Raw genomic sequence first — 16,344 nt, forward strand, 5'->3', positions numbered from 1 at the left:
CAACATGGAATACAATTTTAAATAGGTATTGGCTGTCACATAAGTAGCCAAGCTCATCAGGTGGAACAAATTCCATGACTTCCTTGATACTCACCATGATCAGATGTTTATGTATGATTTCCACATGACTGACAAGTTTTTGTTTATCGTCATTGAACTGAAAGTATTGACTTAGATCTACTTAGTATTCAGTCTTAGGAAACATCAGACATTGAACAAGTTTATAAACAATTCAGCAAAATTGTACCAAATGCTAGTCTTCCAACATTCTGTTCTGCATGTTCCAAATCGATGCTATCCAGGAGTCTGTACCGTTGTTTGAATTGATCTTTTTCTTCTGGAGTGTGTCACTGGGACAGATAGAACCTGGCTTCTTTTTTCATTTGACAGAAACTCACTGACATATCCTGAAAAAAATTCCTGGACTCTAATTATTGTCCTGTTGGTTCTTTTTTGCGGTAGGAAAGTGCCAGATTTTGTAAATGTTAACAATAGGTTTCAATGGTTGAGATCACACACACACACAAGAAAAGTTGGTACATACACTAATATCATCATGATGTTAGACAAATAAATCAAAATTTAGTACAAAATGTGTATCAGTATTGAATATTAGTAATCTCGCTTCTTTTATACATTCCACTGCTCTCTTCTGTTAGCCACATCAGAATCACTGATATCGTGATTAAACCAATGACCTTGATATTTGACCTTTTGATCTCAAGATCAATAGGCATCTTCTTTACACAAAGTGGAAGACATCCATAGAGTCAAGGTCTGTGATACAGTCCTAAACCTATTGCATGGACACCATTTTTTTTTCTTTCAGTCACAGTTCCTTGACATTGGACATTTTGACCCCAAAATGGATAGGCTTCTTTCTTTGCACAAGTGCTAACCATCCACAAAATTTGGTAAAGATGGACTGTGGAAAACAAACAGTCTTGTGTGCCATAAACAGAAAAGGTAACAGACTCATGGATGGACATCATAACAGTGTATAATGTCTATTGATGAAATGTATGAAAACCAAAAGGAAAGTCTGTAGTATCATTTAGAGAATTTATTATGGTAACACATTCATATTTTGAGCAATAAACAACATCTGATAACAGAATAAGCAAAATATATAATCTGCAAATAATGCACAATGATCTGTAAAATTTATACAAGCTTACACATTTTCTTTAAAGGAATAGGAAATTATGCTTCTTTATTTATTATGTCCTTCATTAAAAATAGAAACTATGAATATTCATCCAAACAGCAAGTGTAAAAGTACAATACAAATGCAATGAAAATGATACCCTAATGTTGTTTTCCTTCCTCATTACAATAAAACCTTGATTTTCTGAACTTATTAGGTGCCATGGATTTGACTGAGATACAGTGCAACCTGTCAAACATTCAGCAACATTGTGAAATATCTTTGGAGATATAGAGGACAATAAACTTAGTATCTGAAAATCTTTTATTATCGTCTGAGAAACTTGGCACAGAAATAACAAAATTATAAAAAGTGAATGTCAAAGACAGATGAAACTTGGTTTAATTGAATGTATCTGTTTAGTAGCAATTCAATCTTAGGGACAAATAAATGGTGGAAAATTTACAGCCAGACATGGCTGTTGAAGGGAAATTGGACTGTTTCTGAAAACATTTTAATAACTAAAAATCAAGACCAGTTTTACTAGAATTTCAGAAAACGGAGATTTTATATCATCTTGCAATGGTACTTAAGGCAACACTGCAATTATTCTTTGATATGGTGACAGCAAAATGGAATTTAGAAAATATCTTAATTATTTTTAAACTGCACACCTGAGAATCTTTTCATTTCTGAAAAAAAAGAGGAATTTCTGAAATATAAGAAAGTCCCCAGATTTTCCTCAGATATAAAAATAAGACTAATTTTAAATGAATTTTAGATACTATGTCTGTATCTTAATACTTGATGATTGTTAAATGTTCAGTGATAAATTCCTTGTTTCCAATCAAGTAATAAAAGATATTTTAAATATCCTTATCTGAGGAAGAAAACAAGATGCTCAGTGAAACTGGAAACTGATGCCTCACTGCAAACTAGTGGAACCCGTCTATTCTGGTCCTGAATTGTTACCATAAATTGCAACTGGAATAAGCAGTGAGCTAATTAACATCTAAGAAACCAACAAGAAGCTGGCATAGCCTGCATGTTGAGCCAGCCCACAAACTTAAAGTAAAGCAGTGTTTTTTTTCTTCACATATCATGATGTATCCACATACAAAGTAACATGACTGGCTAACTGACCACATAAAGAACTTTAACTCTGATGCATGGATCAACAAACATGGTATATTCCACAACTGATAGAGCAGAATGTCAATCATTCACAGGTACAGATTCCTACCATGTTCCCTGAAAATTGAAATCCCCTAGTAATTAAAAATTTATTCAGATAACTCTTCCAATTGGTCCAAATAAGCGGCATTATACCATAATGGAAAATTTACTGCATATAAACAAGACTCGACAGAGTTTGTGATTTAACAATAGGATAATATTAGGCATACATAGGGGCAAGATAAAACAGGTTCCACTATAGAGACAAGATTCCAATATTGAGACAATGTTAAAATATGGGCTAATTTTATTTATTATACTTTTTTAAGCAATGAATGCAGACATGTTAACATATGGCTTTCGTGTTATGTAGGTAATTATACCGATACCGTAATTTTTCCATATGTAACTTGTATATCAGTATGACATCATGTAAGGCAATGGTGTAATGAACAAGAGATCAGAATGTGTTTATAGGTCATTTTACTACATTCTTCCGTGTTCTGTCAAATTTAATCCAATTTTTTTTTTGTTTGCCATGTGGTAAACAGAATCTTACATTTGTGCTCAGTTCAAATGATATTTATGAAACAAGTTAAAGAATTTCAATCGATTGCTCAACAAGGCTTGCAAAGACAGAATTCATCTGACAATAGTTTCTTAAATTTCATTTGAAATCAGCACTAATGTAGGATCTTATATTTATTCTTACAAAAACATTGGTTAAAAGAAAACAAAATTACTATATACATGCATATATGCATTACATGAATAAATGCATAATTGTCGTCTATAATGTGGATAGGCAAAAACAGCTTGCACGTTTGATTTAATCTCTAGGCATCTTTTATGGTTATTATACATTGTATAATACAAATCAAATGCACTCACATAACGAAACAGACAGAATGAATGGACCACATGCTTGCCAAGAGAAACCTTTGTAAGAATTAGCAAAATGCGCTCACATCTGTGGCACAAATGAACCTCGTTTATCCCAACCTAATTCATACAAATCAAATATATTCCCCCAACTACCTGTATGGTCTGTACCATGCAAAACTGGTATAACCAAAACTTGTGAATCAGACCTCATTTATCTGTGCTTCTTCAGCCCAAACTGAAGCAGTTGGAAATCTGATAGAAGCTTCATTTCTGCTGTTCTTTGTACAGGGGAATCCTGTTATAACTTTAACATGGTCGAGTCATGGCTCCTCATTTCTATTTTCATTGCCCTTATAACCTGATGTATAACCTTATAACCATCAACCAAGCTGATAAACATAATTCATTTAAGTTTCTGAAACCTATATATAGCTTAAAGATCATAATTTATATTTTACACTGTGATTATTAATTTTCAATGAGCATGGGAATATCAAAATCCAATTTTTATATATTACTGGCATTTAGTTAAATTATTACTAGATGTTTGACTGGCATTTGTTGAGGCCCACCATCCTACCCTCTTCAACTCAAATACATGCATTCATAAAATTTTTGATCACTCTCACTAGGCAAATAGCATGATCGGCAGTAATGGACCCAAACTACCATATTACAGTGTAGTGCACTTTCAACTGATTTGGTTAACCATCAGTCACATATAAATTTTTTTTACTAAATAATCAATTAGGATTTCTGTGATTGAATTTGGTTGACATTCAGATCTGTACCAATGGTACTACCATTCCTGCCATTTCAGACTTTACTGGAAATTTAGACCTGGTTTTGGCAGGACATTATATGGTTAAAACTAATCAATCAATGATCAGTTAACAGAAACTGATGATCATGCAATTTTATCCTATGCTCAACAATAATTTGAAACAAACAAAAAGAAAAAGGAATAGACTTAACTATATAATTGATAAATATCAGAATTTTGAGTAAACTGGATGGTTCTGGTATGAAAATAGTTACTTAATATTCCCTAAAGAATTGTTTTCTATGAGTTTTGGCAGAAATTAATTTAAGACATGAAATTGATACACCAGCCAGCCATTTCCATTTACCTTTGTGTATAGCACTTTTGAATGTTGTTTTCTTTGTAATTAATAATAAACAACCCGATTTTCTTAAGCAATTAAAAAACCCACATATTTTGAAGACAAAAATGCCATTAGGCATCTTTTCAAAGCTTATGCACACCATGATGGATGTAAAGCAAAAAGATATCAAAATACCCTTCTTTCTTTATATATTATCAGTAGTATGCAAAGTGACTAAAGTAATATTCCAGTCCAGTAGTTCTCACACAGCGTAAGCGGTTACTTTTTAAACAGTAAAATACAGACACACACAGCATTATGCAAATATTTCTTAAGTTATCTTTAAGCTATAAGGCCAAATGTGAAGGTTTTTATATATGATAAAATATAAATATGTCCACAGATTCCTTTACAGCATATATATATATATATATATATATATATATATATATATATATATATATATATATATATATATATATATATATATATATTGGGACAGTCTGACATTGGTAAATTCATTATGATCAAGTTAATACTACTAAATAATTCTGTTATTATTTTCTTTGGATGGTCTAAGTTTTTATCATGAACAACTATATGAACAGTTATCTAAATTCACAAAACAACAAAAGACAATTCTAATTTACTTTGACTTTACATTGGCTGTTACAAAAGTTACATCCATAAATACATACCAAAACAGTGGACCCCATCATCTCTGGCCATACAAACATAGCCATTTAAGATAGGTGTCCTCTTGTTGGAGAACCAATGTAAAAAAGTGATTTAGGATGGGATGGTTTGGTATTAGGCATGGGATGGGGGCTGGAGTTACCTTACTTGAAAGAAGTCTCACAATATCGAGGGAGACCAATGTATTCAAATCTTTATTTGTACACATTGTTAAACAGTATTTCTTAATATCAAATTGGAATTTCAAAAGAAAATATTTTTAACAATTGCACAAGCAATTTTGTGATATACATTAATATACTTCTAAAACGAATAAATCAGTTTGAGAATATTTTATATACTTGAAAATTCTTGTGATAAATGTTTACACATTTCAATCTTATTCTTACTCATTCTTAAGCATGTTATATTGTATGTGCTGTATTTAAAACTCACATGATAAGACCATGCGCAGTGACAAGTTCATCCCTAACTTGAAGAAATGGTAGTAAATTGTAGTTTAGGAGGCATTATCCACTGATGAGACCACCATCCACCCCACCCCACCCCAACTCCACTTATCCCAAAATGTATTACATTACGAGCTTATTACAATAAAAAGACTTTAAACTTCCCCTTAAAACACCAGAGAAGTACAATACTGGATCAATTCCTATTACTCTGAATGGCCTTCAGCTACTATTGACAATATATTGTGGACTTTTAAATCCTGAATTAAACAACTCCATTAAAATAAATTGGTATAACATTTAACTAACAGTTGAAGTATGAACCACAGTTGACCCCCCCCCCCCTGCACAACATATTTGAAAATAATTCAAATTCATTTGATTTTTAATATTAAATAGAATAAATATTCCCTGTTACAGACACTTTTAAACATCACATTCTTCATCAATAGAAATAACTTCCCTTATAAGTTGTGAGGTTATGGCTTAATACCAATGAATAAACTATTGTGGAGAATCTACATAAGAATTACTTGTTTTATTAAAGTGCTTTCTTTGAAGCATCATTAAATATTTTTATAAGTTCCAGTCATTCTGTATTTCTGATATTTATTTTTTATTTTCATCCAACAATGCTTGATATGATTACATTTATTTCTATTAAAGTACTTCTACTTTAATTTATCTATTTTGAAATGTGTGAATAATTTGCTTTATTCAGTCTCATATTAAAACAGTTTTTAAAAAAATTCAATTTTACAAAATGTAAAATTTGAGTGATCTAAGGTGCTTGCTTTTACAGATCACTGACATCTCATCTTTCTCCACGTAGGTTTGATTGTCAGGCTTGGCCAACGTGTTATTTGAGAAGGCTTGCCAGTAGCTTCCCATCGGTTTATAGTTCTTCCTCCACAAATATACTGGACACCATGTGTAGCCTATCATGTGCTGAAAAATGGCATTAAACCCATAAAAACATATCACAAATATACAATTTTTATGTAACCTGTATATGTGAATTTGATTGTTGATGCCAAAACAAATGTGAAAAAGTCTACAGTTACCTTCCCTACATTTTCAAAGAATATGTAATACTGAAATTAATCCTCTTTTAGTTAACTTGGATTTTGGACACATTTTTTAAACCTTGATCATAAAAGAGAAAGATAAAAGAAAGCATGGGACTCTTGATTCTGCACACAAGCAATGTATCAAAGGTGAAGTCACCTAATTTTAAGTATGGGAGATCCTATATTAAGGCATCAAACTCCACACAGCTAATTCCCTTTCTAAATTCAAAATTAATCAATTTTTTAATGTTTGATTAATTATCAACTTGGATTCTATGATGTAGATTTTTAATCTTGACTTAATAATGGAACCAAAGAAAACATACCAGTAGTCATATTCCTGATTTTATTTGATTATTTCATGAATCCATTTTTTGAATGCCAGGACAGTCATTTTAATTAATTATTTTTAAAGCTAAACTAATTTTTAGTCAATTATCATTACCAACATTGCAGTTCAATCTTAAACTACTGAAAGAGCAAAAAGGTATACCCAGTTATATTCTTTACAGTCATAAAGTACATTTTTTTTTAATTTATCTGTTTTTTAATGTTAGGATAATTTTAAATGTGATTTTGGATTCTTGATAAAAAAAAATCAATCTTGATCAATAAAAGAAAACATGATTTACAAGAAATTTGCAAATGCAAGTTTTCATAAAAAAATAGGATACTCATTCAAAGAACACAGTGTTTAATTGCTTGAAAACATTAAAAATCTTACCTGTTAATGTCAGTACATATAGTTTAATTCAATGAAAAGAAAATAACATGGCTGGTTATCTCACACCTGCCAATTTGAGTGTGAGATAATCTTTATTTTTATGCTTTGTCTCAGTGCCTTTCTGGCCCTGTGTGGAAAATTTAGTTATAAACTTCCAATATTAATAACTAGATCTGTGTTTATATAAGAATAATGAAAATGGAGATACAAAGTTTTTAAACTAAAGAAGAGAGCAAGCATTTCATCGGGTATAAATGTTTTACCTGTTATCCTTGTATGACATCCTGGGGAGGTAACTGAAAACCCCTCATTACTAAAAGGATCTGTGCATACCAAGATTAGTGAAAAATCAGCTGACAACTCTCAATGATATTGTCTGATTCAAGCATATAAAGCAAACAAATACATGTATCTGCAGTCCTTTATATGGGAATAAGGAATTCTTGGCAATTTTAATGCTCTATTGGTCTGTGTTTAACTCATGCCCAACTACAAACAGAATAGACCTGCATCACAGTACTCTATATGGTTCATTTTATTTCAAGGTCTGCAAGCAAACAGCTTGGGCCATAACCTACTGGCGCATTATGATTATGCAACGGCAGATCTGGTTCTATTGGATTCACAAAAGATGTGTTTTATACGCCAATAAATACTGGCAGGAAAGGTCAATTGAAATAGACAAGTTAATAAACCTTAAAAAAACGTTTGCTGGATCTTTAAGGTGCATTTGTATTTGAGGTCTATCACTAATTTAATAAAAGACGTAACAAATTGTTTTGAAGACTGGACTTTCAATTTTTATATCATTTGTATGTCTGAATACACTGTTCATACAAGCGTAAAGTTCTGTCAGCACTTGCATTCATGGCGATGCCTATGAAGGAAGTATCATTTATTTCCCACATGGGTATTTAAATGCATGGTATTTATTTCCTATATGGGTATTAAAATGCATGGTTGTAGTTACTACAAATGCCAAAAAATCAGGCACCAACAAAATGAAAATGAAATTATGGGATCAATGACATTCTTAATTATACAATATTCATTTTTATCATATACGGTTCACCTTTATAAGCATTATGACATCGTAACAAAATGTCCAGTGTTGGACCTGATATTGCTCACAAGACATACCCTGGTCTAAGAGACAAATGAAGTAGTAATGAAGCTAGTTACTTGGATTAAAAGGTATTATATCAAGACAATTTCCAGTTTGGGGCTGAAATAATGTTGTCTGACATGCTGTTTAATTGCGTTTCAAGTTGGAGTAATTTCAGCTGAACATTATGATGTATTTGCAACTTTTATATGAACGTGAATGGTGTTCATGTTTAGTCTGATATGGTCAGGAAATTTGGAAGAAAAATTCGGTAATTTAACAAAAATTATATTAGTACCAATATCCATACATGATGGAAGATGAGTATCGTTTGTAGGTTTATTTTACCCATGTGGTTGCCATGGAGCCACATCAATGTTATCTGATCCCTTCTAAATGCAATTCTGGCACAAGAACATTGTACCAAATGTAATCCAGATTGTAAGAAGGCGACTGGGTTGCTACATAATCCATACAAGTACTTGGTATTTTACCCATGGTACAACAAGCTTTAAATATCATTCCTGTAAGGTTTGACCCAAATTAGCTCAGCTGTTTGAAGAAGAAATTAAAAAGTTTTTCTTCACTTGGTTGCTATGGAAACCACATAGTTGCTTGGGAAAACATCCATACCATAATTTTGGTAAAACATGTTCTATGCAAATTCCTACTAAACTTGATCAAAGTTCATTCATCCATGTTGGTGAAGTTCAAAATATGTTTTCCACGTATAGGAAGTACGTCATTGCTAAAGAGGCATGCTTGATAATAAATTGTTCCTATGAAAAGCAATAAAAATCAACCTAGTCATTTTAGAGCAGCAATTCAAAGGTTTTCCATATCTGCTATGCAAGGGAAGCCACCCTGCACACAAATTTGATAGCATAACCATGTTTGATCAAAATTGGCTGTTCTGGAAAATAAGTTACAAATAGGTTTAATAAATAGTTGTTATGGCAGCCTCACAAATTTACCAGAGAAGCAATCCCAATATGAATTTCTAATAGAGAATGTCCTGTGAAAGATTCCAACCAAGCTTAAATGAAATGGCTTCATCTGTTCTGCAGAATAAGTTGAAATTATGTTTTCCACCTGGTTGTTAAAAAGCTATACCAGCTTGGATTTAATTCTGATAGAATGTATAGAGAGTATCCTATGAAAGATTTCTACTAGAATATAAAGAAAATTGGTTTAGCCATTTTGTGCATCTTTGCTAGACACGGTTCTGATAACCCTATCTACACCTTGGCATATTGAGCAGATATTTCTGAGCTTTGGGTCTGTGAATTTCATTGGTTGTGGCAGCAAGCCACCACATCCAATCAAAATTAGGTTGTTCAAATTTGAACACCGCTCATACATGATTGAGACAAGGGGAGCACACAACTTGAATGGACATAAATCAGCACTTTCCAGCGCCAGTCTGTGTTTGCACAAATACCTTTCACTCAAACAGACATGTAATGGCTTCTCTCTGATACACAGTCATACTTTGGATGTTAAACTTACAAAGTATCCTTTTTAGGTCAATTGCGACCACTGTTTTTGGCCAATGTACGATGCACCAGGCTATTGGTTAGTTGGACTTACATACTAAGGGAGGCAACACATGAAATCCAATAGATGTCGCTAGGACAATGCATCCATATAGCTGTTCAATCTGCCAAGGTGTAGATAGAGTTATCGGAACCTTGGCTAGTGAAGATGATTTTGGTGAAGAAGCTAAATTTGGTTTATCTATATAGCTGATATGGAAGCCACAACAATGCTTGGGAGCCACCATGGAAATAATTTTGACAAAGCATGGCCTGAAAACATTCCCACCAAGTCTGATCCAAATGAGCTCAGATATTCTGGAGAATTCCTCCTGGCTGCAAAGGAAACCACAAAATTATGAGGAGAGTCACCATGGTGGGAATTTTGATAAATCATGTACACAGAAATATTTATAAGAAGTCTGATCAAAACTGGCTCAGCCGTTCTTAAAAAGTAAAAAATAACTTACCGACAAGTTGCAATGGAGAAGACACTGATGCCTAAGGATCCACTCTAGGCTCAGTTTTCATAGAGCATGTGTCAAGAAACATTCCAAACTAGTTTTTATCAAAATTGGTTCAACCATTCTAGAGAAGTAGGCAAAAATAGGTGCTCCACCTGGTTACTTAGGAAGCCACACTAGACAAAATTTTGATACAGCATGCCCTAAGAAACATTCCAACCAAGTTTGATAAATTGTTTCAGCTGTTCTGGATGTCTTGAAAATAGGTTTTCCATAAAGTGGCTATGGAAGCTATACCAAACACAATTTTAATAGAGTATTTCCTAGGGAACATTCCTACAGAGCTTGAATTAAATTAGCTCCGTGGATTTTGAGAAACGGCAAATAGCAAATGTGGATAGATGGACACAGACCCATACCATAAGCTCACTTGGTCTTCAGCCCAGTGATTTAAAAACTGTATTTTACACATTGGTACAAAACACTTAGCAGTGTAACAAATCAACATCATTGAGTAATGCAAAACTCCTTACGCTATGTGCTAAACAGAATCTTACTGTCATTTTCCTTCTACATTATAAAACTTGTATTACAAATATTCCACTTGCTGGAAGTAACTTGTGGCATATAATATTCTACTCCTTTCATAAACTCCATATCACAGTATATACATCTAAAATCCTCTGCCAATCTATACATTCCACAATATTTTTGTTTCAAGAGAAACTATGACAAATATATCTACAACCAAGGGGATATTTCCAAAGATTCTGAAAAAAAACTAAAGTCAAGCTGTGAGATTTTGATTAAACACTCTTAAAATGTGTACAATGAAAATGTTCAGTTTTATCTTGTATAATTAAATGAAATTAAGTTTGCATTATTTAAGATTTGCTTCTAACAACTGTCTTTCAGTTATTAGCTATTTATTTACATATTATATGCATAAATAAAAAATAGTTCAAATACTGTTCTGGTAAAATGGCAGTTACAAATTTTTTATTGTAATGAAAAGGGGCAGAACATGAGTGATATTTGTTCTGTTAGATGTAGTAGGAACGTAGTAACAACATTCTAAGAATGTTTGGATGGTGATTGTAAACATGTGACGATACCCATTTACAACAAACTGTACAGGTAACTGCCCTTATATATTTGTAAATACCACTACATTTAGAATGAAATCTGTGAATCCAGGACACTCAAGGTACCACATTTTGTGGACACATGGTCATTTTATAGAGGGCAAAAATGAAAGTGCTGATACGATAAGTGGTTCATGAATGTCATTCCGCATCAAACTGTGTCCTTAACACTAAAATGTCTACAAAGGCATGGTGTATTTTATTCAAGAAAATGCCAAGATCTCGTAAATTATCAGCTCCTACCACATTTTAATACAAAATTTAAGTTTTGGAATTAAATTTTCAAATTTATGAAGCCTCAAATAAATGCCAACAACCTCTTCCTAGAATCTGGAAGCATTCTAATAAATGACCAAGTGAAATGGGTATAGTATTCTTCACAAAGCTAAAATGGAATTTACAAGCACCATTAAAAGATAAATTAATAGTGATGAAATGACTACCTTCAAACAACACAGTTACATAGTATTCTAAAATGCCATACATAAAATATATTTTTTTTAAACGTATAATAACACTTACTGATTATTTATTTTTACAAGAAATATTGTTCATTTGAGCATGGTAAAAAACTTGCTGTGTTAGCTTGTCATTTACAAATCACATACTGAGATTTAATCTAAACTTTACATCAACAGTTAAGAAATTATAGAAAGTGAAAATATAATATTTTTAACTGAATATGATAGTTTGCAGTAGGAAAAGGAGATATTTATAAAAAAAATTCAGTCATATAGTTAAAAACAGGATACATTTATTTTATGCCAGGTACCTATGTCAAATGCTAAACCTTTACTTAAAAAGAAATGCATATTTACTATAAAAAAAATAATTCAAAACTCATTCACCTAGAGATTAATCTCTGACAATCTCGTCTATTGTCAAATTTAAATCTTTAATATAAGACAACTTTTTCTTTCTGAATATTGGTGATGACTGCATCAAATCTGGCCTCACTTACTAAATTTTGCATGTCAAAATAGCAAAATTTGTGTTGGAAAATCAAAGTTCAGAGAGTAGGCAATTATGGGATATAATTTCTTCAAATAATGGTAATAATCAAATCCATTTAAGTGTTCATCAATATAAAAGTTCATGAAAAAACTGGCTGAAATCAATATTTATTAGTAAATTTATGTTGCAGTAGCCACAGGAGGACAGGCAATCAAGGGTCATAACTCTTCAAAAGGATAATGCAGAATGCTCAAAATTAAATGTATTCAAGAATGCCTCCAAATAATAAATCATGCCAAATTTGGTTTTGATACAACATTCTTGGTAAACTAATGCTGTATAAACCAAAGTTAAGAGTACAGGTAATGACAAGGCATCACTCATGTAAATGAAGTTATAGAATACTGAAAAGTGAACTCCCTTATGTTTTTATCAATTTAAAGCCCCGTAACATATCTGACTGAAATCCAACAAATCTTGGTCAGGATACACTGTAAAAGCCAAAGTCAGTAAAAAAATAGGGGCCATAACTCCTGTAAATTATGCTGTAGAATACTTAAAATCAAACCCATTAAAAGTCCCATCAATATAAAGCCAATTAAAAAATCTGGATCAAACCACCCCACCTCCCAAATCCTGGAAACACCAGTCAGAGGACAGGAAATTAGGGGGCATACTTCCTGTAATACTCATGGGATGCTGTAAACCTTAGCTCTTTCAAGGTCTAGACCAAGAGCATCTAGCCTTGTTTGACTGGAGACCAAAACAGATACAATGCTTAAGGTCATGGGCAGTATAAGCAAGAACAGTTCTTTATCATTAATTATGCATATTCATTAAAATACATATTTTCCAAATGACTGCCTGCATCGCCACAGGCCACATGATGTGAAGGACTGGGCCACATAGAACCCACGGGTTGGATACACCTGGTCTAGGAGCATGCCAAATTTGCTTGAAATCCAAAATACGTTAGTCAGTTTTGTGCTCTGGAAACCAAAGTCTGAGTTGTCTCCTGTACAATAGTTGTAGAATGCTGAAAATCTAATTAATTTAGGATCTTGTTAATATGAAGGTGCCTGTCAAAACTGGTTTAAATCATCAAACCCTGGTAGGGTTATTTTGAGGAAACCATCAGCAATCAGGTGGTATAACTCTTGTAAGTGAGGCCATGCACTGCTGGAAATTGAACTCATACAACGCCTAATCAATATTAAAGTGCCGTCAAATTTTACTGAAATCCAACATATCTTGGTAAAGTTATGTTGCAAAGGATGCTGGGCAATCTAAATGAAGTACTGGACTTTGGGAAATATTTCACTCAAGGCCTCGTGAATATAAATGAGCATGTCAAATTTGGCTGAAATCCAACAGATATTGGTAAAATTATGCTGCAGAAAAGAAGTAAGGTGGCTGGGCAATCAGGGACCATAACTCCTCCAAATGATAACTAAAAAGGCTGAAGTCTCATTAGTATAATGCTTCATACATAATATCATTAAAATCCAATAATTTTCAGTAAAGTTATTCTGCAGAAACTAAACTGTTGATGGCCTGGCAAATTGATGGAACACGAGATATGATTATTATAGGGCTCCACTGACTTCAGGGTGGCACCCAAATAAAAGATGTAGAAACTTACCTTTTACAAAATTAAATTTAATCCAAAATATGAATTCTGAGATTTCCTTCTTATAGTAAAACATGCATGATGTGGCAAACATTAAACAAATACACATACAATAAAACAGTCTGAGTACATAATACTGATTTTCCAAAGGAAGATAAGTCAACTTCTTTAAAGAAGATAACAAAATCTTACAATCAAATGTATGCACCTGGTTATTCAACTAGATGTAATGGACACAATATAAATAATGCAAAATTGAAATGCATACTTCAAATAAAGTGAATGTAGCTTGTCTTGATTTCATGCATATTTGATAGACTTCATGGAAGTTGTGTCATATTTAAAACAGGCATTGAAATGAGGGAAAGAAAAGTGAAACTATGATGATAAATACCCTGACAACAAATTAACTCTGGTGAGTGTAGAGTAAAAGCAGAGTATTTTTCTGATAGAATCTTTGCTTTTTATCTATTCCTGATGGTTTGGCAAAGAACTCTAATATGGTCATCATTTCTCAGAAAAGATGAATTTTGTAACACTGTTACAATGTTGGTCTTCATCGAAAGATGAACTTTTGATAAAAAAATCTTCTCAAACTTGTAAATTGTGTTGACAGGTAGGGTAGATTATCGTTGTCATCACATCTTGGTTTATCTGGTAATATGTTGCCTGCCTCTCAGACATCAAGGTAGATGTCATCATACAGATGGGAGATTGTCCACTTTGTCTGAGGAATGGGAATCTACCTACAAAGAGAAGGGGAATTTGAAAACTTTATGGTATAACAGAACTAGTCAAACACATTCCAAAGACCAATTTAATTAGACAGATTCTGCAGAGGACTGCCTCACTTGAAACCTTCATTTTGATGGACACTCCCTTTAGATGTATGACTAAAGAGGAACATTAAGATTATTCTTTGCATACGATTGTAACATTGTTAATACCCAGCCACTGTTTATGCAGAAAAAAAGATACCTATGTTTCACTATCTATTAATGATGATGCTACAGGTGAAAATGTGCACAGCCAAAACAATGCCCAAAACTGGATCTCCTAAATACATGTAATAATAATAATAATAATAATAATAATTTAGTTAATGAGGGTAACTCAGAATAAAATAATATTCTCCCTTGAGACCCTCAGGATGAACAAATCATTGAAAATGCAAGAGAGGAAAATAACCTAATAATTAGGCATAAAAGCACAAAGTGTATATGAAATGCATTAACCCAAAATTGGATTGCATGTATTTCAATATTTACAATGAAAACTGCCTTTCGAGATAGTATTTGTATGTTTTTGTTTTGAACACATTTAGGTTTCGCTATGGAGAGTTCATTTCATTGAATAGCACTGGAGTAAGAAAATGAGTTTTAAAAAAATATTTATTGTGGAAATGGTGTCTTGCAATGATAATTTGTAATTTATCTCATGTTTGGTCCTTGGTACTGTTTTTCTGAAACATACAACTTAAATATTGTAGCCAAAGCCCATTCTTTACTTTAAATATTAATATGGACTTTCAATAGGCTAATCTCAATTCAAATTTCAGCCATTTCAGTGCTTACAGGGTGCTCTAGCATCTGAATTATCTGAACAAGTATCCACTGCAGATACCAATAACATGTTCTCCTGCTTTGGGAGACATGCCCTTGTGTCTCCATAGCTACAGTGATGCTTTTTTCAAATCAGACTAGCACATCTAAGAGTTCTTGAGACTGCTGTTACATGATGTCACAGGGAACAAGCAAATTCAGCAAAGGTAAGGTCACCAAAAGTATACAGTGATGAAATCTGGCTGTGACATTGTGACACAGTTTTTGAATCACTAGGCATGCATGGAAAGTAACTAGGTTTCTCAAAGTGCTTTTGGGCAAAATTGCAGAAAAAGGGAATAAATCCATTCATGACCTTAAGTTAGAAGATAAAACACTGACTGTGATACATAAATGCCATGAAACAAAAATGAAAGCTAGTGTACCATGGTTCATCCCTGAACTTCAAACAGCTTTTAAGATATTTGTTGTTGTTGTTGTTGTTGTTGTTGTAGGGTTTAACGCCATTTTTCAGCACACACTATGCTATACATGGTGGTCAGTATAATTGGTGGAGGAAGAACCTGGGAAAGCCCGGAAAGAACCACCGACCCACGAGAAGCTACTGGCAAGCTTTCTCACATACCCACATTAGCCAAATCCGAGACTCGAACCCACGCAGACAGAGATGAGATGGCAGTGATCCGTAACGGAGAG

The 16,344-nt window shown here is 32.9% G+C and overlaps 1 protein-coding gene across 3 annotated transcripts in view; it reads right to left on the reverse strand.

Annotated features, from left to right (window-relative positions):
* Window positions 1-1,048: 1,048 nt before the first annotated feature.
* LOC149805959 (uncharacterized) overlaps window positions 1,049-16,344 on the reverse strand; it is a 125,576-nt gene continuing 110,280 nt past the window's right edge. For all 3 annotated transcript variants that reach the window (XM_089950751.1, XM_089950749.1, XM_089950750.1), the window contains one exon: window positions 1,049-14,832. In XM_089950751.1, coding sequence (XP_089806877.1) covers window positions 14,785-14,832 — 48 coding nt within the window. In that variant the 3' untranslated portion in view covers window positions 1,049-14,784. The remainder of the gene's footprint in view (window positions 14,833-16,344) is intronic.

The sequence above is a fragment of the Sinohyriopsis cumingii genome, chromosome 2, assembly GCF_028554795.1.
Source record: "Sinohyriopsis cumingii isolate HCF-2022 chromosome 2, ASM2855479v2, whole genome shotgun sequence".
NCBI lineage: Eukaryota > Metazoa > Mollusca > Bivalvia > Unionida > Unionidae > Sinohyriopsis > Sinohyriopsis cumingii.